A 26,925-nucleotide genomic window follows, 5' to 3' on the forward strand; every position below is an offset into this window, starting at 1 on the left:
TTGGGATTCCATTAATATTAAGTTGGATAATGGAACTACCAATTTTAATAACATTTCAATTTTGATATGTTGCTTTGTTTTTGTAATACCCCCAATTTTTTTTTCTTTAAATTCTATTTTTTTAAACTCAAAATATTATTTTAATAAAATATATTATCTTGGTGATTTACTTTTAATGTTTTAATATTTTTTCTTATTCTAATGATATTTTAGAAAAATTAAATTAGCATAGGTTATATAAATTTGTATTATTAATTTGCTATGTATATATTTTGGAATAATATTAGTATGTATACTTCTAATTAACAATTGATTATATAAAAAAAAAGTATTATTATTATTATTATTATTATTATTATTATTATTATTGATATGTTAAATGTGCTTAATTATCATTGTTGGTATATTATTCTAATATTAATCTTAATTATTAAATAAAGTAGAGATTAAATTATATTTTATTCTTATAATGCAAAAGGTAGGTGAGATATTTTCTTGAGAGAAATTATATATATATATATATATATATATATATATATATATATATATATATATATATAAGAGGGAAATTTCAATTAAAACAACCAATTACAAGCTTCTTCTTCCATTAAAAGCCAATCAAAGAAATATATATATAAAAAAAAAAAAAGTTGAAATAAAAGTGCAGACTAAGCTGCCACTTCTCCTTCGTCCCCGACAACCAACCAGCCCCTTCCCCTTAATTTTTTTCTTTCTTTCCAACTAAGCTAGCATTGCCAACGATGCAACCAGGAACTCCAGCAAGCTATAGCAGTGTTTCTCAAATGATGAACGATGGCAATCTTTGGGTGGATCGTCTAAGGTTATGCGAGGCGAGAGAAAAATGAAATGGCCAAGCTTTTCTCTTCTATTTCTGGTAATTTTGCCCTTGACTAGCAATGCCACAGCTTCCTCTCAACAGACCTTAGGTATGAGAACGATTTTCGGCTGTTAATGTCGGATTTAATGGAAACACATAGTGAGAAACGAAGGAGGAAAGAAAAATCGGTTCAGCAGCTTCCATGACGATCTGATCATTGGATCGGATTCAAGACCACCGTTAGACACAGTGCATTGAAATCTTTAAGGTGGTACCAACCTCGCTCCGATCGGACACAGTTGAAAAAATGCGATCATCGTACGGTCCAGATCGCACGATGAGATTTTCGAAATTTTTCGATTCTTGTAAATTAAAAATAATTATATGATAATTATTAATAATTTATGAGCTTCGTTTAGAATTGATCAGATTGGTGATAGCCCACCGACACTCGGGACTGAGTTTTCTGCTTAATCCAGATGCCCAGCGATCTGTCCTAGAACATAGTCAATATTATAGTTGATCCTAACATTTTTAAAAGTTCCGGATGTGTTTCAGGTAGCAGAATTTGCAAAGATAGTCCCTAACTCAAGTTGTGTAGTTTGTGCCTTGATTTAATTAGTTGGTTACATCTATAAAATATTCTTAACTTAGTAAAATTAAGTAAAATAACTTTGATTAATATAAGGACAATGTGGTGGACCTCCAAGAATACTTTTATAATTTTTAAAATATTGAAAATAATCATTTAGACGGTAGAGGAGTTAGGGATCTAAGCTGAAGTTTGAAAGATTGGACCTAGATTAGGTTTCTTGTAGGCCCCGAATGGGCATTATAATTGTTCTTGTGGGCCTGAGGCCCTGTGTATTGTTTTTGTTGCATTTTCTTGCAGGGGGATTAGGTTCAATTATAAGGGAGACTCTGCCAAAATTTCGACAAGACCTTAAGAATTATTCATGCTTCTTTAAGTAAATTAATTGGTTAATTTTGTCAGTAATTGATGGAGGTCATTGTGTCTTTATAGGTGATTGGTGTTTGCTAACCTTTCTTCTCTCTAGCCAAACCAGCTGTAATCGGGTCGATCAATCTGTGAGTTAGATATTGATTATTTTTGTAATTTCAATATTAATTATATATATAGTATGCTCATGCATTTTATAAATATTTAATTATGCACATAAATAGTTAATATATTAGAGACATTTTAGTTGCTGCATATTTAATTATTATTATTATTTATTTGTGATTATTGCACTGAGGATAATTTGGAGATGGATGTGTTATTTATATATGGATTGGACGGGTAGTCATGGCATGAGCTAGTCTCGCTGGAACGCGGTCCTTATGGATATGGAAAGTTGGGGTGAGGCATGGCTTGAGTTGATTTCGCTAGCCTCCGCATTTGGATTTAACGAAAGTCTAGCTTGAGTTGAGCTCGCTGGCAAGATTAGATTGAGAGAGCTCTATAGAAGATCAACTTCCATATTTATATATTGATGTGACAAACTATGTCTGTGAGTAGCTTTAAATTATCTTCTCATGTGAATATTGAATGAATTATTATTATATGTGATGGGTGTATATTTCATGGTAGAATTGCACTAGTTTTAGATAGTTATAGAAATTATATATATAATCAATATCTAAACTTTATCAGTCGAACGTTTATTTCTGTTTAAATATTTTTCTCAGATTACAAGAGGAGTGAGTTTATTTTTCGAGTCTAACTTGCATTTCCTTCCGCAAGTTATGGTGCATATTAGTTTAATAATTTTTATTATGTCCATTTATTTATTTATTTATTTATCTATTTGTTTAATTACTGAAACTTTGCTGTAATATTGGTTTATAAATATATTATATTAATTAATGAAAAATTAATGATATTAAATGGTTTGTATATGCTGTGTATCAGGGTTGAGCTAGACTCCCATAGTAGTAGATTTCTGATAGCTATCGATTTGGGTTGGCCTAAATAAATTTATAATATAATATTTTATTTTGCTCATATGTAGGGCTTTGATTTTGATCCTGGTTATGGGTTTGGGAATACTTAAGTTTTCTACAGGCTTAGGGAGGCTTTATGGTGGCTCAAGTCTTAGTGTCGGTCCGGTCCGTTGAATCGAATCGTGATAATTATGGTATCAGAGCTTAGGCTCTAGATTCATGGGAAAGTGTGTACTTAGAGTTGTCACAGTCAGAGTATAGGATCCTATTTCATCTTCTTCTATAATTCATTGTTCCTAGATTTTGCATTTTTCCTTAGGTAGTGTAATAGTGCTTCAATTTAGTGTCTCGACTTTCGTGTAGTACATGATGATATGGGTTTGGGCTAGTAGACATGTTGAGGTCCACCTTAGGGATACGTACTCTAAGAAATGTTGTTTCTTTGTTAGAATGAGGCTGAGCGGCGTGCCTATCTAATACAAGGCGCGAGTACATAAAGGTAAGTTATGGAAATATAACTAGCCTAGTGGGGGTGAGGTTAGCACTACTAGCAGCTGTTAATGGATAGCCTAGTCAGAGTAAGTTTATAGTATCAGTGAGTTAAAGAGAGACAAGAGGTTAAAAAATGCGGTATGTTGGGACGCACTGTAGTAACCCATGCAATGCTCTCATTATTTGTATTGTAAGCTGCATATTATAGTACCAACATGATATCATTGTGTAGAGCTATGTGCATCCCTAAGGTGTTCTACGTGGATGTTTGCAGCTAACTTTACCAAAACAGAGATCTATTTCTGCAAAGGAGTTTGGAACTCCTAGTTAGGGGTTTAAAACTCTTGAGCTAAAGTACTAAATATCACAGTTGAGTGGTAACCAGAGTAATGACTCATCACCTGAGCTAGAGTTATATCAAGAGTTGCCATAAGATTAGAGGTTTCAATATAGTCATAAAGTAAAGGTAGCACTTGCAGAGTGGGACCATTTGGTCTCAGGTATGGGATGTTAGATAGTTTTGGCATTACAGTGTACTTTTTGCCTAGAGTTTGACAAAGATAGTACTCCTTGTGTAACGATAAAATGTAGAGAGTGGTTCTGCTTCCTAAAGGGGATCGAAGGTTACGAATGATGTTCATAGCCTATGAAAAGATATTTTAGGAAAGTTTGTAGTATGATAAGAGAGCAGATAGCCTTACATAGTTATGGCAATATAGTAGATATAATACCACTTTTACTATCAATTATGCTGTAGAGTATGGTAATGTCCTTCAAGAGAGATAGCAAATTGCTACCGGTATTAGTGACTTATCGAATAGCATCCCAGATGGGACCATAGTATGTGATATAAAGAGTTGTTGGCTCAGGTGTCCTAGAGGGGTACGAATTTCACTGTAGGAACCATAAGTGATTAAATCATAATGGACATAAAGGCTTTGAATTTAATGATTGGTTTATACCCAGTATCTTAAGTTTTAGTGAATTGGGTGGAAATGGGAAAATACTATCCTTGTAGATGTCCTCCTCGAGGTAGTAAAGGATAATATGTAGTCTAATGAACAGAACAAAGATTGCTACAATGAATGCATGACAACCATTCCCTGAGTTCTTTCTCAGCTTCTTACTGCTTAAAACAAGAGTATATTCTAAGCAGAGAAAAGGGTAAGGGCAGTAGGTCAGTAGAGATAAATCATAGGATATTAGTAGTTAGAAGGAGTGTAGAAAGGAAGGTTAAAATAGTTGGTTCAATTGTAGCAAGAGAGATAACCTGAATGCCAGTGGAAGTACTAGCTAGAGTGGTCAAAGAACCAATTCTGAGTAACGTCGAGGTGTAGATGACTTGGCAGAGACAGTGAAAAGGTACAAGTTCTTGACATGACAGTTAAGTCAAGAAAAAGAATAGAGCTAAAGAATAAAATAGTCAAAGTTTGGTTTTGGGTAAGATAAAAGGAGTTGGGTAAAGAAGAAACTGAAAGGCCTAAATTAGAATAAGATGTAGGAATAGTAGAGTCAAGATACAGAGGAGGCAAAGTGCAGTTCAAGGAAAGGTAAATGAGATAAATAGAAAAGTAAGGATAGAGAGCTTAGAAAAGGACGGCATTAGGGAGAACGTTTGTCAAGTTATAAAACCTAGAAGTGCAGAACTCAGAGCAAGTCATAGTTAGTGTAGTGTTAGGGGCCTGAACATGGAGCTCGGAGTTGGAGAATTTATTAGACTTTGTCTATTTTTTATCCCTAAGGTAGAATAAAGGGCAATGGGACAAAACCTTTTAGATTGTTGATAGTATAAGGAACGCTGGGTGAGGTATGCAACCAAAGTAAATAGTAGCAAGAGGGTGTGCAGCGATAACTTGAACTATCTTATCAGATAAAGAAGTGAAGTTAGTAGGTAGTAAGTTAAATAAAAGTTAACCTAACAAATTAAATATGCATGATGAGAGAAAAGGAGGAGGAATAATGGCATAAAGACTTGATGTTAGAATTCATAATGGTGAGATTTAGAGTCTGTAATAAGGGGTAAGGTAGACATTCTCAGTGTGACCAACATGATAACTTTGTAAGGAAATATGAGTGACATTATGATAATATGTAATAGAACACTAGTAGAGGACAGGACAGAACAAGATAGGTATAGATGTTGCTCACAACTTATTAGGAAGTACAAGGATCAGAGAAATAAGACTGGAGTTAATTCTGGGAGGATTTATTTGTGAGAGGTATCTTCCAAAATATGGTAGGAAATAAGGGGCACACGAAAAATGATGATAATATGAAAGAAGAATAGAGTATAAGCATCGATAGAAAATTACAACATGATATGTCGGGTGGGATACAGTACAACAAAGGGCAGGCATAATTGATGTCTTATAAAAGTGCACAATAATTGCTAAGAGATGATGAAAGTTGAAGAGGAGGATCAAGAGATATGTGTAAATTTGAGGCTAAAGTTTGGAAGGCTATGGGTAATAGATGTAGTTATGTCAAGGAGAGTGAACGTGTCAAGTATCTTTTTTGGGAGTGTGATAGAAACACATTTACTACTACCATGTTAGTTCAGGTGAAGCTGTTAGGTTCAAGAGCCCTTATCTAACCATGATGAACAATTTCTTACAAACGTTAGTAGGGAATGACAATGTTATGATGGTCAAGGTGAGAACAAAAAAAAAGTAAAAGTACAGGAAGAATATTTCCTGATGAATTGCATGTGTTGCATAATACGAATAACATGTTAATACCGTAGTGTCACATGATATGAAAGATGTTTTGGTATGAGTTAATCGCAGAGTAAAATTCGAAAAGTAGTGGAGCTAACAATGAAGTTAGGACTATATTAAAAAAAAAAAAGGAAAAGAATGAAGGAAGGTTAAAGTTAATGCTGTTAGGACAGACATATTCAAAGGAAGAGGCACAAGGGTGAAAAAGGACAATATTGAAGATAAACAAGATGGATAACTAAGCACTGCAGGTATGATCAGTTTAAAACTCGAGACAAGGATTAAGTGGAAGTATAGTAGGTTGGAATATATCAACACTAGCTATAACAAAGAAAAGGGAACAACTAATACCCAAGGACAGGAGATAGGCTCAAGAAGAGTTGGTTACAAGGATGAGAATAAGAAGGAATAAGCAAGTAATGGACACATTAAGGGATGTTTAGGACAAATTATGGTGTCATAGCAACGAATGTAAGTCACATTTTAAGGAAGCAAAGATTGATGAGACAGATAAATGAGGACTGAAGTCATAAGAAAACACGTCATAGCACAGTGGAAGAGAGGTAGGCACAAAAATTGGTATAGTATGATTTGAGGAACAAGTATCTGTACTGTCACACCTACCCCTCCGTAAGGCATAACATGATCCCATAGAATACTTAATGAACTACCGAACTTCACCTACCGATAACTCATTAAGTACCCTACAAGGGATTTTAAAACGATTTTCGTACATTTTGGAAGTGGTGAGCATTTTAGTGAGAATTAAAAGTCATTTATTCAAGCTTAAATACTAGTAAAAATTTTGTCCATTTTAAATTTTGCCGCAATTTTTATAAAAATTTTGACAAAGCTCTGTTTGAAAACTGGAGTAAACAGTTCTTCAATTACCTAAAAAAAATCACTTCCAAAAATATTTCACAACTCTCAACCTTCAAAAACTCAATCAACTCAGTTCAACACACTTCAAAATAATTTCACAATACAAAATAAGATTTCTCATCTCAAAATATTTAATATCTCCATTCACAAGCATAAAATGAGAAATTCATAAATACAAATATTAAATTTACAGAAAGTTCAAAATAATATCATTACAATCTATTTACAACTGCTCAACTTACATTGATACAAATAACATTTTTATATTTACATCAAGATTATCTACAAGGGTATAAAATAATACCCGTACAAAATGATCAGAGTAGTCCTCGATTTAACAAAGACTCACTCTTTGCTTTCTCCTTGCTCTTATCTGCGACAGCAAAATAAGCTATCGCCGAGTATAAAAATACTCAGTGGTGCACAATAAAAATTTAAAATGCAATAAATAAATCATTCATTGCCAAACACAATTTAAATGTTTCTCAATCACATTTCACAAATGTTAAAGTTCATAATAACATCATTTTGTCAAATAATCTATTAAACACAGTTTAGTCAAACAATTTCATAAACACAGTGTTGCCAAAGTCAAACGCAACTTAAGCCATGACACAATTTCCGATCAATGCCGTGTTGTACACCACGACAAAGCAATCTCAACCTCATTAATCGAAATCAATGAAGGAGGTGGCTAGCTAGCTAATGAGTACTCATCCGATCTACAACCTCAACTGGCAAGCCAGAGAGGGAGGAAAATAAACGATCTCAACCCCATAAATGGAGGAGGAATAATAAGTAACTGTTATGCTAAGTATGAATCAAAAATCCATTTCAAACATTTCATTCAAATATTGCATACAAAAATCAAATCAATTTCCAAAGTTACAATTTGATCACAAGGTGGAAACACAAAAGTTCATAAATTCATAATGCGTACTAAATCAAATTTTTAAGGGTAAAATGCTTAAATAGGGTTTATTGTGCACAAACCTCAAGCGAGTCGTCCCTTAGCCTCGACTCGGTTCCTCGGGTTCCTTCCCGATATTTTTTTCAACTGAAACACACAATTTTACAATGTTTCAGTACTAGAACTTAACATAAATCCAAAATAAATTTAGCTTCACAATTACCTAGCTCTAACGTGCTAAATTCGACGTTCTTTAAATTTTGTGTTTCGGATTACTATTCACTGTACTATTCAAGTCAAATAGTTGACTTTCTAAGGCTTAATAGGTATGGGAACTCCAACTTCACCCACATACCACATTTTGGTCATTAAACTTGTTGGTTTTGGTCATTTTCTCAAAGCTTAGGTCATTTTGGCAAAATTGCCAATTTTCGGTTTTGATGCTCCGAAGTTGCACTGTTCCATTGGTCAATCTACTGTTGGAATTTGGCAAAACTTCCTCCATAGAAAATGTTCCTTATTGTCTTAAGTGTATTCTCATTTTTGGATCACCCCAATTGGAGTTTTGTAGCTCAAGTTATAGCCAAAATACAGTTACTGTTCACGTGCACTATTCATACTGCAACTATGGTTCTAGCAGATTTTTGGTCCAACTTCATTCAATAATTTGATCAAGTTAAGTCCATAATTTGGTCTAATTTCCTTCATACGAAATGTTATAATATGTCTTAGGTTTCCATCGGTTCAATAATCGCCTAAATCGGAGTTTTCTAGAGAGAGTTATAGCCATTGGAACTTTACTGCTCAATGGCAATTCTGCAGAGTTGCAGGTTCAATAATTCAACTTTGCTCAATAATTTGACTAGGTTAATGGCATAATTTGGGGTGGTGTTCTTCATGAAAGTTTTAGATCTATATCTTATCTAATTGTTGGTAAAATTTCAGGTCAATTTGACCTGCCTAGCTCGAGTTATGACCAAATGAACAAACACTGTTCATTTGGTCAGTTTGTACTGATGTGCATCGCTCTCAACCAAATTTGGTCAATTGGTTCACTAGGTTGTGGTCAGTTTTTGGGCATGGTTCCTTAATGAAAATTGTGCCATTTTATGTCTATTTTCATCCCCAATTGGTGGCATATCAATTGGACTTGTAAATTTTCCGTTTTGGTCCTTCAAAGTTGGTTTAGTCATGCTGCAACCTCCGAATTTGGCTTCACTTCCAACAATTCAAACACATCTCCTTTGGTCATTTTTGACCATTTTTCACCTTACAACAAGTCAAACATGCCATTTACTCATTTCTCCAAATTTTGGTTCGCAAACCTTAACATTCAAACCCTAACTCATTTAATTATTGCAATTAACTAAATTCAAAGCTCTCAACATAATCAATCAACTAATGGAGGTCCATAAACTCATTCAAACTCATTAAATTCATGCAATTCATACTCCCTTCAACCAGGCCGAAATTTCAGCAATGGTCCTTCCCCCATATTTGTTTCATTTAATCAAGTTCTAAACTCACTTTCACAACTAATTATGCATTTAAAGAAGTAAAATAGTAAGTTAGCACACTAACCTTTCTTAAATCCTTCAAACCCTATCTTTAACTCTTCTTTCTTCTTGTTATCATCTTCTCAAGTTGTAATAACAAGCTTTAGTGAAGTTTTTTGGGGATTTATGAAGATTGAGTGGAAGAATTAAAGCTTGAGTGTAAGCTTTAATGGTGGATTTTCATGGAGGGACTTGGGAGAAGATGGGGCGGCAACTTGATGGGAGAAGAAGACAACTTTAATTTTTTTTTCTTTTATTTTTTCTATTAGTTCTTTAATTTAATTCTCGATTCGGAAATTTTCTTTTCTCCGATTTTATTTGACAGTTAGGTCAAGAGTCAGCTCTCGGGGTCAATTGACCAAATTGTCCCTCGCCGGTTCATCCCGGTTTGCAAATAATCCAATATTTCTTTGAGCTCCCTGACCTAATTATTTTACTGGCTTAACAGTTCCTTTTCGTGATTTTCTCTTTTCCACTGTGTTCATAATGGTCCTAAGGACCGCAGCGTCACATTTTACGGTTCGAAATTTGAGTTTAAAACGACTTCGCAGTCGTTCCCGAGAAGGTCACTCATCGCTGTGACTCTCAGCTCGTTTAACCTCTTATGTTTTGTTTTTCTTATTTATACTTAACTAGTTAAACATTACTAATTATTTGTGTTTATGGCTTCTCAAGTTGTCTTAAGTGTGGCCCTAATCCCATTAATTGTCCAGACCGACACCGGTCACCGGAACAGTGAAATATACCAAGCTATACCAATAGGGGTGTTACATGTACTTGTTCCAATCACATTCTTTTCTTAATCCTCTTTTTGTTTAAATTCGGGGACAAATTTTCTTAAGGGAGGAAGATTGTAATACCCTAATTTTTTTTTTCTTCAAATTCTATTTTCTTAAACTCAAAATATTATTTTAATAAAATATATTATCTTGGTGATTTACTTTTAAACTTTTAATATTTTTACTTATTCTAATGATATTTTAGAAAAATTAAATTAGAATAGGTTATATAAATTTGTATTATTAAATTGTTATGGATATAACTTGGAATAATATTAGTTTGTATATTTTTAATTAACAATAGATTTTATAAAAAAAAATGTATTATTATTATTATTATTATTATTATTATTATTATTATTATTATTATTATTATTATTAATGATATGTTAAATGTGTTTAATTATCATTGTTAGTATATTATTCTAATATGAACCTTAATTATTAAATAAAGTAGAGATTAAATTGTATTTTGTTCTTATAATGCAAAAGGTAGGTGAGAAATTGTGTGTGTGTGTGTGTGTGTGTGTGTGTGTGTGTGTGTGTGTGTGTGGCAATTGGAATAGATCCAGGAAGCATTTTGTAGTTGTGAGTCTATATCTGCAAAACAAGACTATCAAGCAAATTTTTATCATTCAAAGATACAGTTAAATTCGGATAACACTCAAAAGAGATAGAACCAGTACAAAGACTAGACTCAATGGAGCTAAGCAAAGAATCTTGAAAGTTATGGAATCGTGCATCTCGAAGGACAACCAAGATAGAGGTGTTAAGAACTTCTTTGGACAAGGGCTTTATTCCTACCTGGACTAATCCTATGTGGATCTATCTCTTTCTTCAGTTTTGATGCTATAATCAGTTTTGCTAAGGAAGTTAAACTTGCTTTGCTTATAGATCTAATATTTCTAGACTTTAGGAAGTTCCCAATTATCTATTGACTTTTCAAAATCTTCAATAATTAATTCTTCTCTTTTTATTATCTTCTCCCCTGTTCCAGAGGTAGAAGAGCTGGAAACAGACTGATTTCTGCAAAATATATCCATGATTTAGGTAATTTAATTAACACATTCCCTGCAGTAGGATGAGCTTTCCTGGATTTACCGCCAGACCATTAGGACTTACAACTAGCCAACTCAAGTCCTCAAAAGAGAATGTGAGAATCAAACAGAGAAAATTACAGAGATAATGAGCAGTAATCCATCTCCCCCTAGGCTCTAATACCAATAAATGCCTAGATCGAAGGGATAACAAACAAATCAAAGAATTAATGTAAAGAAGAAGAAGGAAGATCAACAGATAATATGATGATGAAGCAAAATAATGATTAAAGCACAGATAATATGTAACAAAATAGATAAATTAAAGCATAGAATATAAATCAATTAAAACATAAAATATGGGCAATAGAATCAGCCACTGATGGATAAACAATTAAACAATCAAAGTAAAATAATTGTAATTAAATATAAAGTATGGCCGGTAGAACTAGCCACTGATAGATAAATAATTAATAGTAAGAACAAAATTTTTAGAAAATAGACTTTGATTAAAGCTTGAAAGTTACTTACATATGGAGATAAAATTTAAAGTTAAAAGGGTAATAATACAAGGAAAAGGATGTCAGATGAGAGAGGAGAAAACTAGAACTTGGTAAAGAAAAACTCTTATGGAAAAATTATGTCCAAGTATTGGGTAGAACCTCTCCTTTATAGATGAAGGAGGGTCTTGTACAATAATTGGAAGTTACTATTACACATGTGAAAAGTTGGTAGAGTTACTATTACACATGTGAAAAGTTGGTAAAGTTGGATGAGTGGAGTTTCCTGTAGCCATGTGAAGTGAAAAAGCTAGCCGAAAGTAGAGTTTCCTGTAGCCATCTAAAGTGGAGAAGTTAAATAAAGTCTGCTGAAAAATGTCTTTTCTGCAGCCTTGCCAAAAGTGAACACTCCTATGCTCATGTGATGATTTAGGAGTGCTTTAAAGCGAAGAAAATGCCGAAACAGTCATCTTCGTTGTCGTTTCCAAGATTGACTACTTCTGATGAGGTGCTGGTTTTGCTGGAAGTTGCAGAAGAATCTGTCTTGCTTGATAATAGTTGCTTCATTATAATGAAATATTCTTCCTCCGTTTTAGCTTGGGCAAGAAGAACGCTTGCATGAGATTTTTGTACAAGGAAAGTTGAAGTTGAAGTGGAGGGAAGTTGCTTTTGACGATCCTCAGACTGCTTTAGAAGCCATTTTTCCACATTGCTAAGGAGGCCTTTTCAGTTTTCTGGAACTTAGATCACTATTTGACCTTGAATCTTCGGATCAGAATAGGGCCTTGAATAAGTTGTCCAGGTTTAAAGTTATATTCCTAGGCAAGAACCTAAGGAACAAAGAACTTTGAAGCAAAAAGAGTTAATGGATGGAACAAGTCTTCTTCTAGCGGAGGGACATATCTGGCTTTAGAAGCGATATACCCTTGATAAATCTCTGAAGGAAGATTTTAGGTGTGGCTCCCATCCATGCTCACTATTGAGCAAACCATCTGGGGAAGTGAAAAGTAGAGACAGTGTTGAAGAAGAAGAGCCAAGTATGAGTTAAATTGGAGTTTTGGATTAAAAAGGCATTTATCCAGGCTTGGTGGTAATCCCAGTAAGTGAAAGTTTGGTTAGCATGAAGGCTTTTCCCATATCTGGCTTGAAATTTTTTAGGAAGTGAAAGGTTTTGTCCCCAATCCATTGAGTGGATAACTTTAATAATGGTGCAAGTTGAGTAATTTGGAGAGGGAGAGTTTTCTGGGAAGTGTTTTATTTTGACTGAGCCAGTTTCAATCAAAATGCTTTGATAATAAGCTGGGTCTTTAGATTGTTCCCAGGGTTTGTAATGCCAAGAGCCAAAGAACTTTGTTGCACACAAACTTGGGTTAGAATCATAAAAACTATCTTCAACAGTTAAAATATTTTGGAAAGATTCTTTGGAAAACCATTGTGGAAAGGGACCAGAATTTTGTGAAAAATTTTGAGAAACAATTGGTTCGTCAGGCTTTAAAGTTAAATTCATTGGAGAAACAAGCTTTGGAGTTAAATTAGTTTGACAAACAGTTTGTTGAGTTAAAGCATTTTGAGAAACAGTTTGAGAAAGTGGCTTTGGTTTATGCAAAACAATCTCTTTCTTTGCATTTTTTAAGCAAACATCAGTGATAGCATCTTTTTGTGGTCCTTCAGGAAGGAACTCCCTTAGAACCTGACAAAACTCATGCTGCTTAATAAGATTTGCTAACCATTCTTGCAGCTAGCTTTCTTGTGATTTTTGAAGTTTTTCTGGAGCTTTGGAAGTTTGTGAGATGGAAGGGTTTTGTAGTTGATCTATCTCTTTCTAGAATAAGGAATTCTAAGAAACAATAGGGTTTTGAGGAGTGGCTTTTGGTTGAGATGTGTTTAAGGAATTCAAAAGAAACAATATTATTAATGATATGTTAAATGTGCTTAATTATCATTGTTAGTATATTATTCTAATATTAACCTTAATTATTAAATAAAGTAGAGATTAAATTGTATTTTGTTCTTATAATGCAAAAGGTAGGTGAGAAATTTTGTGTGTGTGTGTGTGTGTGTGTGTGTGTGTGTATATATACACCTTCTGTTTTTAATGGACTTTAAAAATCAAAGCAACTAGAATAAATCCAGGAAGCATTTTGTAATTGTGAGTCTTTATCTGCAAAACAAGACTATCAAGCAAATTTTTATCATTCAAAGATACAGTTAAATTCGGGTAACACTCAAAAGAGATAGGACCAGTACAAAGACTAGACTCAATGGAGCTAAGCAAAGAATCTTGAAAGTCATAGAATTGTGCATCTCGAAGGACAGCCAATATAGAGGTGTTAAGACCTTCTTTGGTTAGGGGCTTTATTCCTACCTAGACTAATCCTACGTGGATGTAGTTGTATCATTTGGCTCTATGTTTGTTCAAGGAAGAAGAAGTTAAAAGCTTTATAATTTCAAAAGGCTTTGAAATATGGGAGGGATAACACCCGGTTTGGGATTATCCTTTTTTAGATAATAGATAATATATATATATTGTTGTTGTTGTTGCGTTCTATTATAAGGGATAACACCTGTATGTTATTGTTGTTGCGTTCTATTACAGGGGGGTTAAGTTCAATTATAAGGAAGACTCCGCAGAAATTTTAACAAGACCTTAAAAATTATTCTTGTTTTTTTAATTAAATTAATTAGTTAATTTTATCAGTAATTGATGGAGGTCATTGTGTTTTTATAGGTGATCGGTGCCAACTAACTTTTTTCTCTCCAATCAGACCAGTTGCAATCAAGTCTATCAGTCTATGAGTTAGATATTAATTATTTTTGTAATTTCAATATTAATTATATATCTAGCATGCTCATGCATTTTATAAATATTTAATTATATATATAAATAGTTAATATATTAAGAAAATTTTAATTGCTGCATAATTAATTATTATTATTTATTTGTGATTGCCTCCTTGAGAATAATTTGAAGTTGGATGTGTTATATATGGATATGGATATAGATATGGATTGGACGGATGATCGCGCTTGAGCTAGTCTTGTTGGATCCCGGTCCTTATGGATATGAAAAGTTGAGACACGGGTTGAGTTGATCTCGCTAGCCCCCACATTTGAATTTAGTGAAAGTTCGACTTGAGTTGAACTCTCTAGCAAGATTTGGATTGAGAAAGCTATATAAAGGATCATCTCACATATTTATATATTAACGTGACATACTGAGTGCGTGAGTAGCTTCAAATTATCTTATCGTGTGAATATTGAATGAATTATTATTATATGTGATAGGTGTGCATTTCATAGTAGAATTACACTAATTTTAAATAATTATAAAAATTACATTTATAATAAATATCTAAACTCTCTCAATTGAATGCTCATTACAATTCAAATATTTTTTCCAAGTTGAAGGATGGAGTTTATTTTTCAAATCTAACCTGTATTTTCTTACGCATATTATAATACTTATTAATTTAATAATTTTTATTATGTTTATTTATTTATCTATTTATTTAATTACTAAAACTTCATTGTGATATTGATTTATAAATATATTATATTAATTAATAAAGAATTAATGATATTAAATAATCTATATATGTTGTGTATCGGGATTGAGCTAGACCACCCTAGTAATAGATTTCTAATAGTTATCAATTTGAATTGACTTAAATAAATATATAATATTTTATTTATTTATATGTTGAGTCTTAATTTTAATTCTGATTATAAATTTAAAAATAATAAAATTTACTATGAATTTCAAGATATTTTATATTGAGTTAAATCTTAATGCCAATCCTATTCATAGAATCAGATCATGACGGTTTTAATATAACAATAATAATTATATCTACTCGACGTACAGGCAAAAGTTTAATTAATATACAAAATCAAACAATTTATCATCTACAAGGGTAGCGAACCCACAACTCAATAAAAATGTATGCCTTTAAGATGTTAAAAAACAATAATCAATCAAATAAAGAAAAACCCAACTTAAAAAATTTAGTCCTGTACTTGAATTGGCTTCCAATGACTCCGTGTCAACCACAACCTGCTCAATCCACTCACATGCAACCTTACACGATGAGAAATAACTAGTGAGAAACTGCTCATATCGATTTGGAAACATCGATGAACAAATGCCGAGCTAAAGAACACAATAAGTGAGCAGACGTTGATGAAATTTGGAATCGATGATTTTTGCCTCTATTATCATAAGATCTATGATTATGATGGATGAAAAACAAAAAGTGATACAGACTACAGATGGTAAGAGGATTTGAAGAAGAAAAAAGAAAGGAAAAAATAAAGAAAAAGAAATAGAATAGATGGGCAAATGGGATGGATGGTTTGTAGTTTATCATACAAATATGTGCACTCTAAACAACATAGCATAACGGTCGATCAGTTCGATTTTTTTGATAAAAATAATCAAATCAAAAACCAAAATTATTAAAAACTCATAACCATACCGCACCGGGAGAATAAAAAATTGACCCTTCAGACCGAAAACTGCTAAGCCTAGATGGGCAATCCATAAATTACATGCAATATAAATCCTATCAATCTCTTCTAAAAACTTACAAATTACCAAAAAAAAATATCCAACACAAAACTTGCACTACGTTCAAAAATATAGAAAAGATGCATTCTATGGACAACAGCTATGCTTCCTTTCTGTAACTCTAAAAAAGTATTAATGGCTTAATCATTGCGTTATGCATTACTAATACTCTCAATTCAATAAGTATTTAATATTGGAGAGCATAGAGTTAGCAAAACAGGTCAATAGTCTAATTCCCGATTCTGTCATTCACAAAGAATCTTGCGATGTCAATAATGAGACCATCATCTATAACACAACCCACTTCCTACCATAGTTTCCCCTCAATCTGAGTTGAACCACTTGAGCAACCAACAAGAGAACGACAAAAATCATGTCCCAACAACAACAATTAGTTTGAGCCTTTTATAAGAGCAGCCCATCAAATCAACTAAACACTACCAAGGATACTTTCATATTTCAAGCACCTCATCACTAACTATAAATCCACTCACACATACAATTCCAACAAGTAATTAAAGCATATTAAACAGGAGGGGGGGGGGGGGGGGGGGGGTGGCGGCGCGGGCGCGGGCGCGCGCGGCGGCGCATAAGGGCAAAGTGATAAGATTCAAATCTTGCATTAATTTGTCATTATGGAAAAAGAATTCTTTCCACAATTTTTTCTATTTAGCCAACTACAAGATAATCGAATATATTCACATCACTAACTAAACCTACCTAATACAACTACATCCCCACAAGCACAAAAGACTCAAACCCTAATATAAAAATCTACTAAACAAACAGGCATATATTAGATCTCACAGTGGAAACACATTAGCAGAAAGACTTCTTCAGGATCATTTAAACATTTCCTTATTGAAGTTAACTGTCATCATCAGCAGAAGCCTTAGAGCCTGAGGTGCCAGTCTTCTTTGGCAGGAGGAGGTTGTGGATATTAGGCATCACACCTCCATTAGCAATAGTAACATCACCTAACAGCTTGCTCAGTTCCTCATCATTCCTCACAGCTAGCTGAATGTGGCGGGGAACAATTCTGGTTTTCTTGTTGTCTCGAGCTGCATTTCCAGCTAATTCAAGTACCTAAGAGGACACAATGAAAGAATAACCCATCAAACACAAACACATAAACCTAAGTTGTCAGAATATGATAATTACACGAAATACCATCTAATAACCCAAATTTCAAAGAGTGAATAAATAAATAAAATTAGAAATTCACAATTAATAAAATCAAAATTCCGATCTAAGATCACCAAAAAGAAATTCCAAAACTTCTAAATCACAGCTTTACGGAAGTAAACACAAAAATAAAATAAAAACCTAACACAACGATGCAAGCCCTAATTTTGAGAAATAGGAAAAAGGAGGCATAAAACAGCTTGAATATGGAAATCATACTAACAAAAAAAAAATTGAAATTCAACAATTCACAATAAGAAATCCCAACATCATACACCTAAATCAAATTAGACTTATTAAAAAAAATTCAGAAATTTAAGAGGCAGCGGGTAAATTCCGTACAAATAAATGAAATTGAAAACAAATTAATCAACCCTAGATAATGATGCTTGTACGCAAACAAATATGGAGGGAAAATTCTAAAGAGATCTAGAAAATAAAATACCTCAGCGGCGAGGTACTCGAGAACTGCAGCGAGATAAACAGGGGCGCCGGCACCAACACGCTCGGCGTACTTGCCGGCCTTCAAGAACCTGGCGATACGACCGACGGGAAACTGCAAACCGGCCTTGCTACTCCTAGAGGTGGCCTTCTTCGAGGCGCCAGATCCTAGAGTTTTGCCTCTACCCGCCATTCAAGCGATACTGAAAGAATCCAAGGAGCGAGAAAAGGTTCGTTAAGAGAGAGAGGGAGAGAGAGAGGCAACTAGTTAATATGATTTATAAAAGAAAAGAAGGAGGTGTTTGGGGTTATATAGGGGAGTAAGATTCGCGATTGAAGCAATGGGAAGAATGTGCGCGGATCGAGAGAATAGACCGTTAGATTAAAGTGAGAGGAACGGTGAGGATTTGATCTCCGTATGATTTGGTTTTAAATATGAGAAATAGCCCTGAAGTCTTGGCTTTTAGTCAGTGGAGTTTTTAGGCATTTGGAAAATTGACGGGGTTGTTTGTGTTCTTCAGGGAAGTGTGGGCCCAATTGGAGAACGACATGTCGTAACGCGAATGTAGACAACAAAGCCCAAGTAATAAGATTGATTTGTTTTGGGCCATAATTGTTGATAGAGACAATATTTTGGGCCCATCACAATAGTTGAGACATGACATCCTCCATCACAATCCATAAGCTATGAGCCCAACTAGCTAGAGCATGACAATGACCTGGAGAACAACCTAAGTATGAGAAGGTTTGAGAAGGGCGACTATTGACCAGACTTGCAAACTCGACGTCCTCTGTTCTCCCTCAGCTCTAATGCTGTATGGTCTGGGACGCTAGGCCCAACTACTCATCCGTGGAAGCTGAGCCTTGGGCCATAAGTGGCTTGTAAATTCCTCGATGAAAGAACAAGCAGGCCTTGGTCTAGTGGGGGGATGGACTTCGAGATGCCATTTATCATTTATGCTATGCTTCATAGAAAGAATTTTGAATCACAAATTTAAAATCAAAGGCTCACAAATGAACATAAAGAGAAGGAATGGACAATAAGTGTGGCCTTATTTGCTAGTACCCTTAGCAATAACTTTTAGAATAGTACCAATTGAAGATAAGTTGAGATAAGGGAGATTGAGGTGGTTTGGTTATGTGAAGCGTAGACATACGAAGACTCTAGTTAGACAAGTAGAGTACGTTAGGTAGATGATAGAAAGAAAAGAAGGAGTAGACCTAAACTGACTTAGAGGAGAGTAGTACAACATGACCTAGAAACATTACACATTTTCGATGATTTAACTCAAAATCGTTTAAAGTGAATAAAGAGAATCCATATAATCGATCTTAACTTTTTGAAATAAATGTTTAGTTGAGTTGAGTTATTTAGTGTTTATATTTTGATCATGCTCAATAAATAATATTATTATTTTTATATTTAATAGCTAATAATGAGTACTTCTATTGTAAATCACTATATAAATAATTAATATTTAATAATTAATAAAAAAATTAATAATTATTAAAAAAGTTAATATCTATTAAAATAGCTAATAAAGAAATTGCCTAATACATGCTTGAGCAATTCTGGCACTTCTAAATTAGCAAATCGTTGTGTTGAATTTTCTTGGATTGACTCAAGAAAGGGGCAGCGGTGAATGCATGCACTTAACAACAGGCAATGATTTGGGAACATTTGCTCTACTTTCTTTCTTTTTAAACTTTTGGCTGTTGTTATAAGGAATTGAAATCCCAACTTTTCTGATGGCTGATAGATTTGAAATCTCAACTTCTATTTGTTTGATTTTAGCAAATACAACCAAAGTTTTTTTACTTTCTTTGTAAAATTCTTTTGGCATATTGCCCATATTAAGACATTAGTGCAAAATAATTGTCTATATTTGTATCTTCTTATTTGTTCACAAAGTTTATTTTCACATATGACTTGAGTTCATATAGTTTTTTTTTTTTAACCAAATGTTTAATACAGAATTCCATCAAACAATTTAATTTAACAATTGGAAATTTCATTAAAATGTTAGAGATTATAAAAAGTTTTGAGTTCATATGCATGAGCAACCTTATCAATATTTAGCAACCATTTTTTTTAATAAAAAAAAGCTTATTTTTTCCATTTTAGCAACTGGGCTTTTTTTTCAACTCTCTAATTTTTCCAACTTAATGCACATAAATATTGACTTTTAGCAAAGTTTCGAGTTAAATAAAAACAAAGTAGGACTTTAGACTTAGAAAAGGTCAAAATAAATCAAAATAAACTATAATCTTTAGAATGTAATTATAAAAGTTTTAGTATGCATGGAGTTTAATCATTTCAGCTTATTAAGAAGATGGCTGTGTTCGTGTTTTAGATTTGATAAAGTTAGATCATTATTGTACCTATAAAATCTTTCAAATGTAGAACAGAATTCTGAAATCAAAGCTAGACATGATCACATGAAAAGGTATCTTCTATGACTTGTTTTTCTCTGTATTCTTTCTACCATAATTGCTATTTAATAGTGTCATCCTTGCAGGATACCTTTTTTTTTTTTAATGTTGGGTTGTCATGTTATCCAAAGGACCAAAGATTCTCCAATTTGTTCAATTTCTATTTTTCTTTGTCTTTTTCCTTTATAATGGGATTTCTTGTCTTTTTGTTTTGTTTTGGATTACATCTCTCTCTCTCTCTCTCTCTCTCTCTCTCTCTCTCTCTCTCCTCCTTGTCTTCTTCCATGAAAACCCATTTTAATAAAAGCTCCAAATCTTGTTTAATGTGATGAAGTTTATGTGAATCTCAATATGGAATGCATGCAGTACAATTGTAGTTGAAATTTTCAGATTTTTTGTGGGTGGTTCAAAAAAAGGTGTGGTTCTTTTTTTTTTTATTTTTTTTTATTTTTCCCTTCTCAATGCTTCAAGCATGTTTACATGCTATGATTGTTTTATGTCGAATATACTGGTTGTTTTCTCTAAATAGAAAGCAAATTGCAGAAAAAGAAAGTTCTGTACCAAAACTAGAAAGTAGTATACATAGAGGCTAATGGTATATTCAGATTCTTCTTTTCAGTTTTCATGGTGGAAAAGCAAAGAAAAAGGTAATTAATGCATGGTGATATGCTGTCTAGGCAAATAGAAAATGGAGAAAAGTATTTACATTGAGTGAGAGGTTGTGATTTCCGAAACTTTCTTTAAAGCCTAGCAAGTTAAAACAAGTAGAGAAGGATTGTAAGGTGAAGGATGCCAACAGTGTGGTTCTCCTTAAAGAAATCTCTACACTGCAAATCAGAGCCATCAGAAGTTCATGACCCAAAATCAAGGAAGCAATTGAGCACAATCTTGACAAAAAAAGCAAGCAGGTCTGGGTGTTCAAGGTCCATAGCCAATCTCAAAGATGTAATCCATGGAAGCAAAAGACACACGGAGAAGCCACCAAGTTGCAGCCCAAGATCCATAGGGAGCAGCGAGTTTCTTAACCCAATAACCCATGAAGTTATCTTGAGTAACTCAAGGTGTGAGCTTAAAATCACTGGTTTTGGTGGGTTCCAAGAAGGGATTGGTAATGGTGCTAATAATGCTAATAACGGTGCTGGTGGTGGTGGTGGTTCAACTTTTGTGGGTACCTTAAGGCCAGGTACACCTGGGCCGGGAGGGCACCCAACAATGCACCATTTCAATCCTTCATTTAGGAGCTCGGCTACTCCTCCAAGAAAGTCTCCATTTCTTTTATCAGAGAGGGAAGGGTCTGCTATTTTCGGTGGTGGTGGGCATTCAAGCACTAGGGTCTCCCTGGAGACAGATTCTAATGGGTCTTCTACAATCACCTGCCATAAATGTGGAGAGCAATTTACCAAATGGGAAGCTGCTGAAAATCACCATCTCTCCAAACATGCTGGTGAGGAAACCTTAATTTTAGTCATTGTCCAAATTATGGGATTTTTTTTTGGGTATTATTTGTGTTTTTGTCCTAAGCATATTTTTGATTGCTTCAGTGCTTCTGCCTCTCCTTTTTTTTTTTTTTTTTTTTTTCTCTTATCCTCGAAGTATCAACTCCTTTCTTGCTTTATTTAAGGAACTATCTTGTTATTCTGATCATTCGTATCAATTTAGACAAGTAGTTCGCTGTACTTCAAATATCTTGTGGCTTTCTCTTTCAGCATCTCATTTGATTTCTTCCCTTGAGCCTTGACAGTCACTGAACTTGTGGAAGGGGATTCATCAAGAAAAATTGTTGAAATCATATGCCGGACAAGTTGGTTAAAGAGCGAAAATCATTGTGGTCGGATTGAGAGAGTGTTGAAAGTTCACAATATGCAAAAGACTATAGCTCGGTTTGAAGAATACAGGGAGATGGTGAAAATTAAGGCCAACAAACTCCCCAAGAAACACCCTCGGTGTATTGCTGATGGGAATGAACTTCTGAGATTCTATGGTACCACTGTTGCATGTTCTCTTGGCCTAAATGGGTGCTCAAGTTTATGTTTATCTCAGAAATGCTGCGTTTGTGGAATTATTCGAAATGGGTTCTCTGCCAAGAAGGAGCTTAAAGGTGGAATAGGTGTATTCACAACTTCTGCTAGTGGCAGAGCTTTTGAGTCTATTGAAATATTTGAACAAGACCCATCTATAAGGAAAGCTTTGATAGTATGCAGAGTAATAGCTGGGAGAGTTCATAGGCCTTTGGATAATATAAAAGAAATATATGGCCAAACAGGGTTTGATTCATTAGCAGGGAAAGTTGGTCTCTACTCAAATATTGAGGAGTTGTATCTTCTAAATCCCAGAGCTCTCCTTCCTTGCTTTGTGGTAATCTGCAAACCCTGACCTGAAGACAGTAAAAGAAACAAAAATATATGTTATGAAGTCACATGAATCCCTTTTTTAATCTTTTGATGACAGAAGATTCTTTTCAATCTTCTATTCGGTAGAATTTTGATTTTTCTTACAATCCTTCTGCCACTTGTTAGTATATCAATTTGTTTTTGCAATTTTTTTCCTTTTTTAGTGTGGTTGTATCTGCCCCTTATTACATTTGCGTAGTTCTGTAATTTCTTCCTTTTCATTCAAGGCCTTTTTGTTTTAATGAAAACTCTTTTACAATGGTCATCTTCTCTTATCTTGTCCATTTTTAAGCTCTATGCCGCATATATCACAAACTAGATTCCAGCTAGTAGCACATATATGCACATGGAGACCATTCATGATTTGAGTAGAATATAGTTCTGTACTGGTGAAGAAACTGAGAGTATGATTAGTACTTAATAAGCAATTTAATTGCATCTGATATCTGGGTTTTCTAGTTTAATATCATACATAACTTGTGACAAAGCTAGAGCATCAAGTCGCAATGCATATGTAGGCATCCCACCTCAGTTATGAGCTGGCAATACAATTTGAAATGTACTTGGAGCAGAGTTTGATTTATGTGCAAGTGCAATAATAGTTGAAAACTTCAAAGTTCTTTAACACAAGCATCGAAAATCTAGACAAAACAATTAAACAAATCCAGTTGTTGAACAATATTTTATATTAACTCCTACCTCGCTTGAAGACAAAGAAACAAATAATTATATTGATCATGCTAAAAATTCCATCTGATATAATGTACACATCTTGATTCAACATAATTTTGAATATAAATTATTCTTTGTAAATTTGTATGACTTGCTATGCATGCTTACAAGAATTATAAATAATAGTATCCACTAGCATTATTTGATATATACATAAACTAGAAAGTTTGCATGTGGTCCTTTTTGGAGGGTTAAGGTTGAAACAAAGGTTAGTCCAAATCAAGAGGACAATTATGTGCTCACTCTAAGACATTGATTTTGTCAGTTCTGTTCCCAGTTCCCATCCCTATTTGAATCTATGCTTCAATATCTTTGTTCTGGTTTTTTTTGTTTTCCTCTGTAGCTTCTTGCAGATCCTGTTGGTGAAGGAGCTTCTATTATTGAAGGTAAGGTTAGGTCTAATCTCTCTCTTTCTCTTACTCTTGAATTTCAAAATGGTATTTATTATTCACTTTAGAAGGGTGTAACTGCAACATCTATAAAGCTTTTAATGCTTGCACATGCACCTCATAAATGTAGACAAATAATGGGAAAATTTCTCTGATTTTGCAATACCAGAAAATTGAATGGAATTCAATTGTAAGTCTTAAATAATTGCGTGGGAGCAGTTTGGGAGCAGATGAAAACAAATGAATATATTTAGTGCAGTTGGCATGGCCCCCATGATTTAGGCTGTTCATTTGGTGGGATGCCACCAGCCAGCCACACCCAGATTCCTGTCATTCTTCTAGGAACCATTGCAACTTACAAGGGTCTCTTAACAAAAATTTTCTATGCAGAGACACTCCTTGGTTAGTGGCATTGTCCTAGAAAACCACAGAAAATGAGGAAAAAAAAAGGAGACCAATGAGAGTAGAAAATGAAAAAAAAAAAAAAAATTGTGATTTTGTGAATTTCCTGCTCAAGTTTATAATCCTTTTTCCACCCACCCTCCTCCCCTTCTCTCCTCTTTTCATCTTCTGCTTCCAAATATAAACTTAGCCATGTTCCTAGCACACTTCGTTGACAAGAAAAGATGTGTCCTTTCCTACAAGGACCAGATAAACTAGAATTGAAAGTGGTCTAGGACCAAAAATTTTGATTGCAATCTCATAAGCTCTTCCAACAATATTGTCTTCTGTCCAAATAGGGATATAACTCAATGTGGCCCTGCTATAGAGCACTATAAAATACTGAAAATCAAGTTTCAGACATCAAGATAATAAAATTGAATTAGTTAGGTTAGTTGAGAAAGCAACTTTTACTTTAAAGCTGAATAACTTTGTATTGTTCTAATTTGTAGATGCTATTGACGTGTTTTATGGATTCCTCTAATTATTTGTCATAATACTTGCTGGATCTTCTAGTTATGGATCAACTGCATTAAACTAGTCTGTGTAAATAGTTTTGTGGCCCCACTCCAGAATCGATGTTCCATTCTGTTATGGTAATTACTTGTCTGATTCAAAGTGCCTAGACCTAATGCATAAGTCTGCATTTGGTAACCTTCACCATTCAATATATGTAATCTGTAGCTGTTCTAGTAATGAATGACCATTCTAAATTTGTTCATTCAAATGATTGGTGCCTTTGAGTCAATTTAGTACTGCAGGTCATAATTCCATTTTTTCAACAATAGATCAATGTATTTTGAGCATTTATAGCAGCAATGAATTTTGAGAAGTCTAGGATACTGGGGGAAAAAACACATCCAATCAATTTCAATTTTGGTTTTTTTGAATGGTGTTGCTTCATTTATTTCTATTTGACGATTATAAGTGTTCACATGGTTATTTAGCATCTTACTGCTATTCACTGCTCACCATTTCTTCTTCTTCTTCTTTATTTCTTTCTTTCTTTCTTTTTTTTATTTTTTTTTTATAATAAACGGCTATAATGAGTTTGTTAATTCAAATGACAAGAAGTTTCAGATTGAACTGCAAGTCACTGTTCCATTCTTTCAGCAATAGGATACTTGTGTTGTGAGCATTTATAGTAGCAATGAATTTTGAGAAGTAAAAGTCTAGGATATTGAGAAAAGGTATGCCAAACAAGGGCTATGGTTTGATCATTTCAATATATGCTGCTTCATTTATTTCTGTTTGACTACTCTGCAAGTGCCGTGTCAAACATGCCACTTATATATATCCGTCAGCTAACTGAAATTTCTCTAGCATTGTTAGTGACATTATAAAAGTGATTAGTCCATAAGACACGTAATGAACTAGGTTCTTGCAAGAACATCTAGTGTTGAATCATAATATTGTAAGAAGAATTATTAGAATATCACAGTGCATGTAATAAAGTGGTGCACAGGATGGTTCTTTATCTATAATCTTTTACTGTATACATAGCTGACCTCAAGCTCAGAGCAAGAGAAGAAAATTACAGTAGGTTTACATATAATATAAAAATATACTTACATGGTTTGAACACTTGTTTCTGTCAGTGATCACAGTTGATGTTAGTCTATTGGTGTTAGTTAAATTGTTGTCAACAACCTCAATGACCTTCACTTCCTATTAGGCAGTAAAAAGCTGCAATCCGCATAGCAGGCAATAGTTTCACGGATCATATCTTTAATGTCTTGCTTATAATTAAAATCAAAGTCTCTTAATTTCTTTGAAGAAATCTCAGAAGGCATGGAACAACCTTCTTTTCACCCTGTAGATCTGGAGATAAAGGAAATTAATGTTTAAGTTAGCAAAACCACAAATATGGATAGCTATTTATTTTTTTATCATGGTGAACAAAACTCTTGATTTTTGAGCAAGGATACTTTTCTGCAAGATGATCGATTAATTCAGTCATTAGACAACTCTGAGAACAGCACACGTATCTACCTTCTGCTTTCGTGTGCTTCATTAGAAATATATGTGCATTACATATACCTTTAATGGGGATTAAAGCAATTAAACCCATTCTAGCATTAATCGCTGATAGTATTGACAAGTACTTGGAGTCACGTGTAGAATTAGTAAAATTTCTCAGTGTCTTTGTATGTGTACAAAATATATGCAATATTACTGATGCATGTTTAGAAGTTAAAATTGTTCTAATAACCTGTTACTGGAGATAAGAGAACTTAAATGCTCGAAGGGACACTGGGATTGAGGAATGACTGGCAACAGCTGCTGTTATTACTGAAACTAGATCAATACCTTTCTGATTTGCATATTGGAATGCTGTTTCCTCTATGATAAGTATGGTGAGTGCATAACCAAAGGGTAACTTTCAATCTAGTTTTTTGAATTAAGTTTTCTTGACACCTGTTATGGAAGAGGAAGCGGAAATTTTACTCATCCATTTGCTTTTGCATTCCTGACAAGATGGACAGGAGTCTGGCTAGTTTCATCAACTATAAGTCCCGATTTTCTGGTGCTGTCTATAGCAGTAGATTACTGATTCATGATGTGAAAACAACCCTTTTCACAGATTTGGATTTCAAGCAAGATTTGAGGAGGTTTAGAGTTCCTCTGATTGCAGGATCAATGATATTTGACCGTACATAGTTCTCTTCAAGTTCACAGAAAATGAGGA

General features: G+C 33.8%; 2 protein-coding genes across 3 annotated transcripts; one reads left to right on the forward strand and one right to left on the reverse strand.

Moving 5' to 3' along the window:
• Window positions 1-16,829: 16,829 nt before the first annotated feature.
• On the reverse strand, window positions 16,830-18,132 carry LOC110645781 (probable histone H2A.1). The gene is made up of 2 exons (XM_021799026.2): window positions 17,856-18,132; window positions 16,830-17,311 (listed from the first exon to the last, which is right to left on the reverse strand). Exons 1-2 carry the CDS (start codon window positions 18,042-18,044, stop codon window positions 17,093-17,095), a joined length of 408 nt encoding a protein of 135 aa, XP_021654718.1. The 5' UTR covers window positions 18,045-18,132; the 3' UTR covers window positions 16,830-17,092.
• A 2,389-nt stretch (window positions 18,133-20,521) lies between these two features.
• LOC110645762 (uncharacterized) lies at window positions 20,522-22,939 on the forward strand. 2 transcript variants are annotated; one of them, XM_021799006.2, is made up of 3 exons: window positions 20,522-20,700; window positions 20,904-21,728; window positions 22,026-22,939. In XM_021799006.2, the coding sequence occupies exons 2-3, from the start codon at window positions 21,074-21,076 to the stop codon at window positions 22,655-22,657; spliced, it is 1,287 nt and encodes a 428-aa protein (XP_021654698.2). In that variant the 5' UTR covers window positions 20,522-20,700; window positions 20,904-21,073; the 3' UTR covers window positions 22,658-22,939. The 2 variants fall into 2 exon arrangements, with proteins under 2 accessions (XP_021654698.2, XP_021654697.2); XM_021799005.2 differs by having other exon boundaries at window positions 20,522-21,728.
• The last annotated feature ends 3,986 nt before the right edge of the window (window positions 22,940-26,925 follow it).

Source organism: Hevea brasiliensis, chromosome 4 (genome assembly GCF_030052815.1).
Source record: "Hevea brasiliensis isolate MT/VB/25A 57/8 chromosome 4, ASM3005281v1, whole genome shotgun sequence".
Lineage (NCBI taxonomy): Eukaryota > Viridiplantae > Streptophyta > Magnoliopsida > Malpighiales > Euphorbiaceae > Hevea > Hevea brasiliensis.

Coding starts and splice junctions, on each gene's coding strand:
- LOC110645762 (XM_021799005.2), top strand. CDS start 21,074: ATGCCAACAGTGTGGTTCTCCTTAAAGAAATCTCTACACTGCAAATCA. Junction 21,729..22,025: donor CCATCTCTCCAAACATGCTG/GTGAGGAAACCT, acceptor GAGCCTTGACAG/TCACTGAACTTGTGGAAGGG.
- LOC110645781 (XM_021799026.2), bottom strand. CDS start 18,044: ATGGCGGGTAGAGGCAAAACTCTAGGATCTGGCGCCTCGAAGAAGGCC. Junction 17,312..17,855: donor TCGAGTACCTCGCCGCTGAG/GTATTTTATTTT, acceptor GTGTCCTCTTAG/GTACTTGAATTAGCTGGAAA.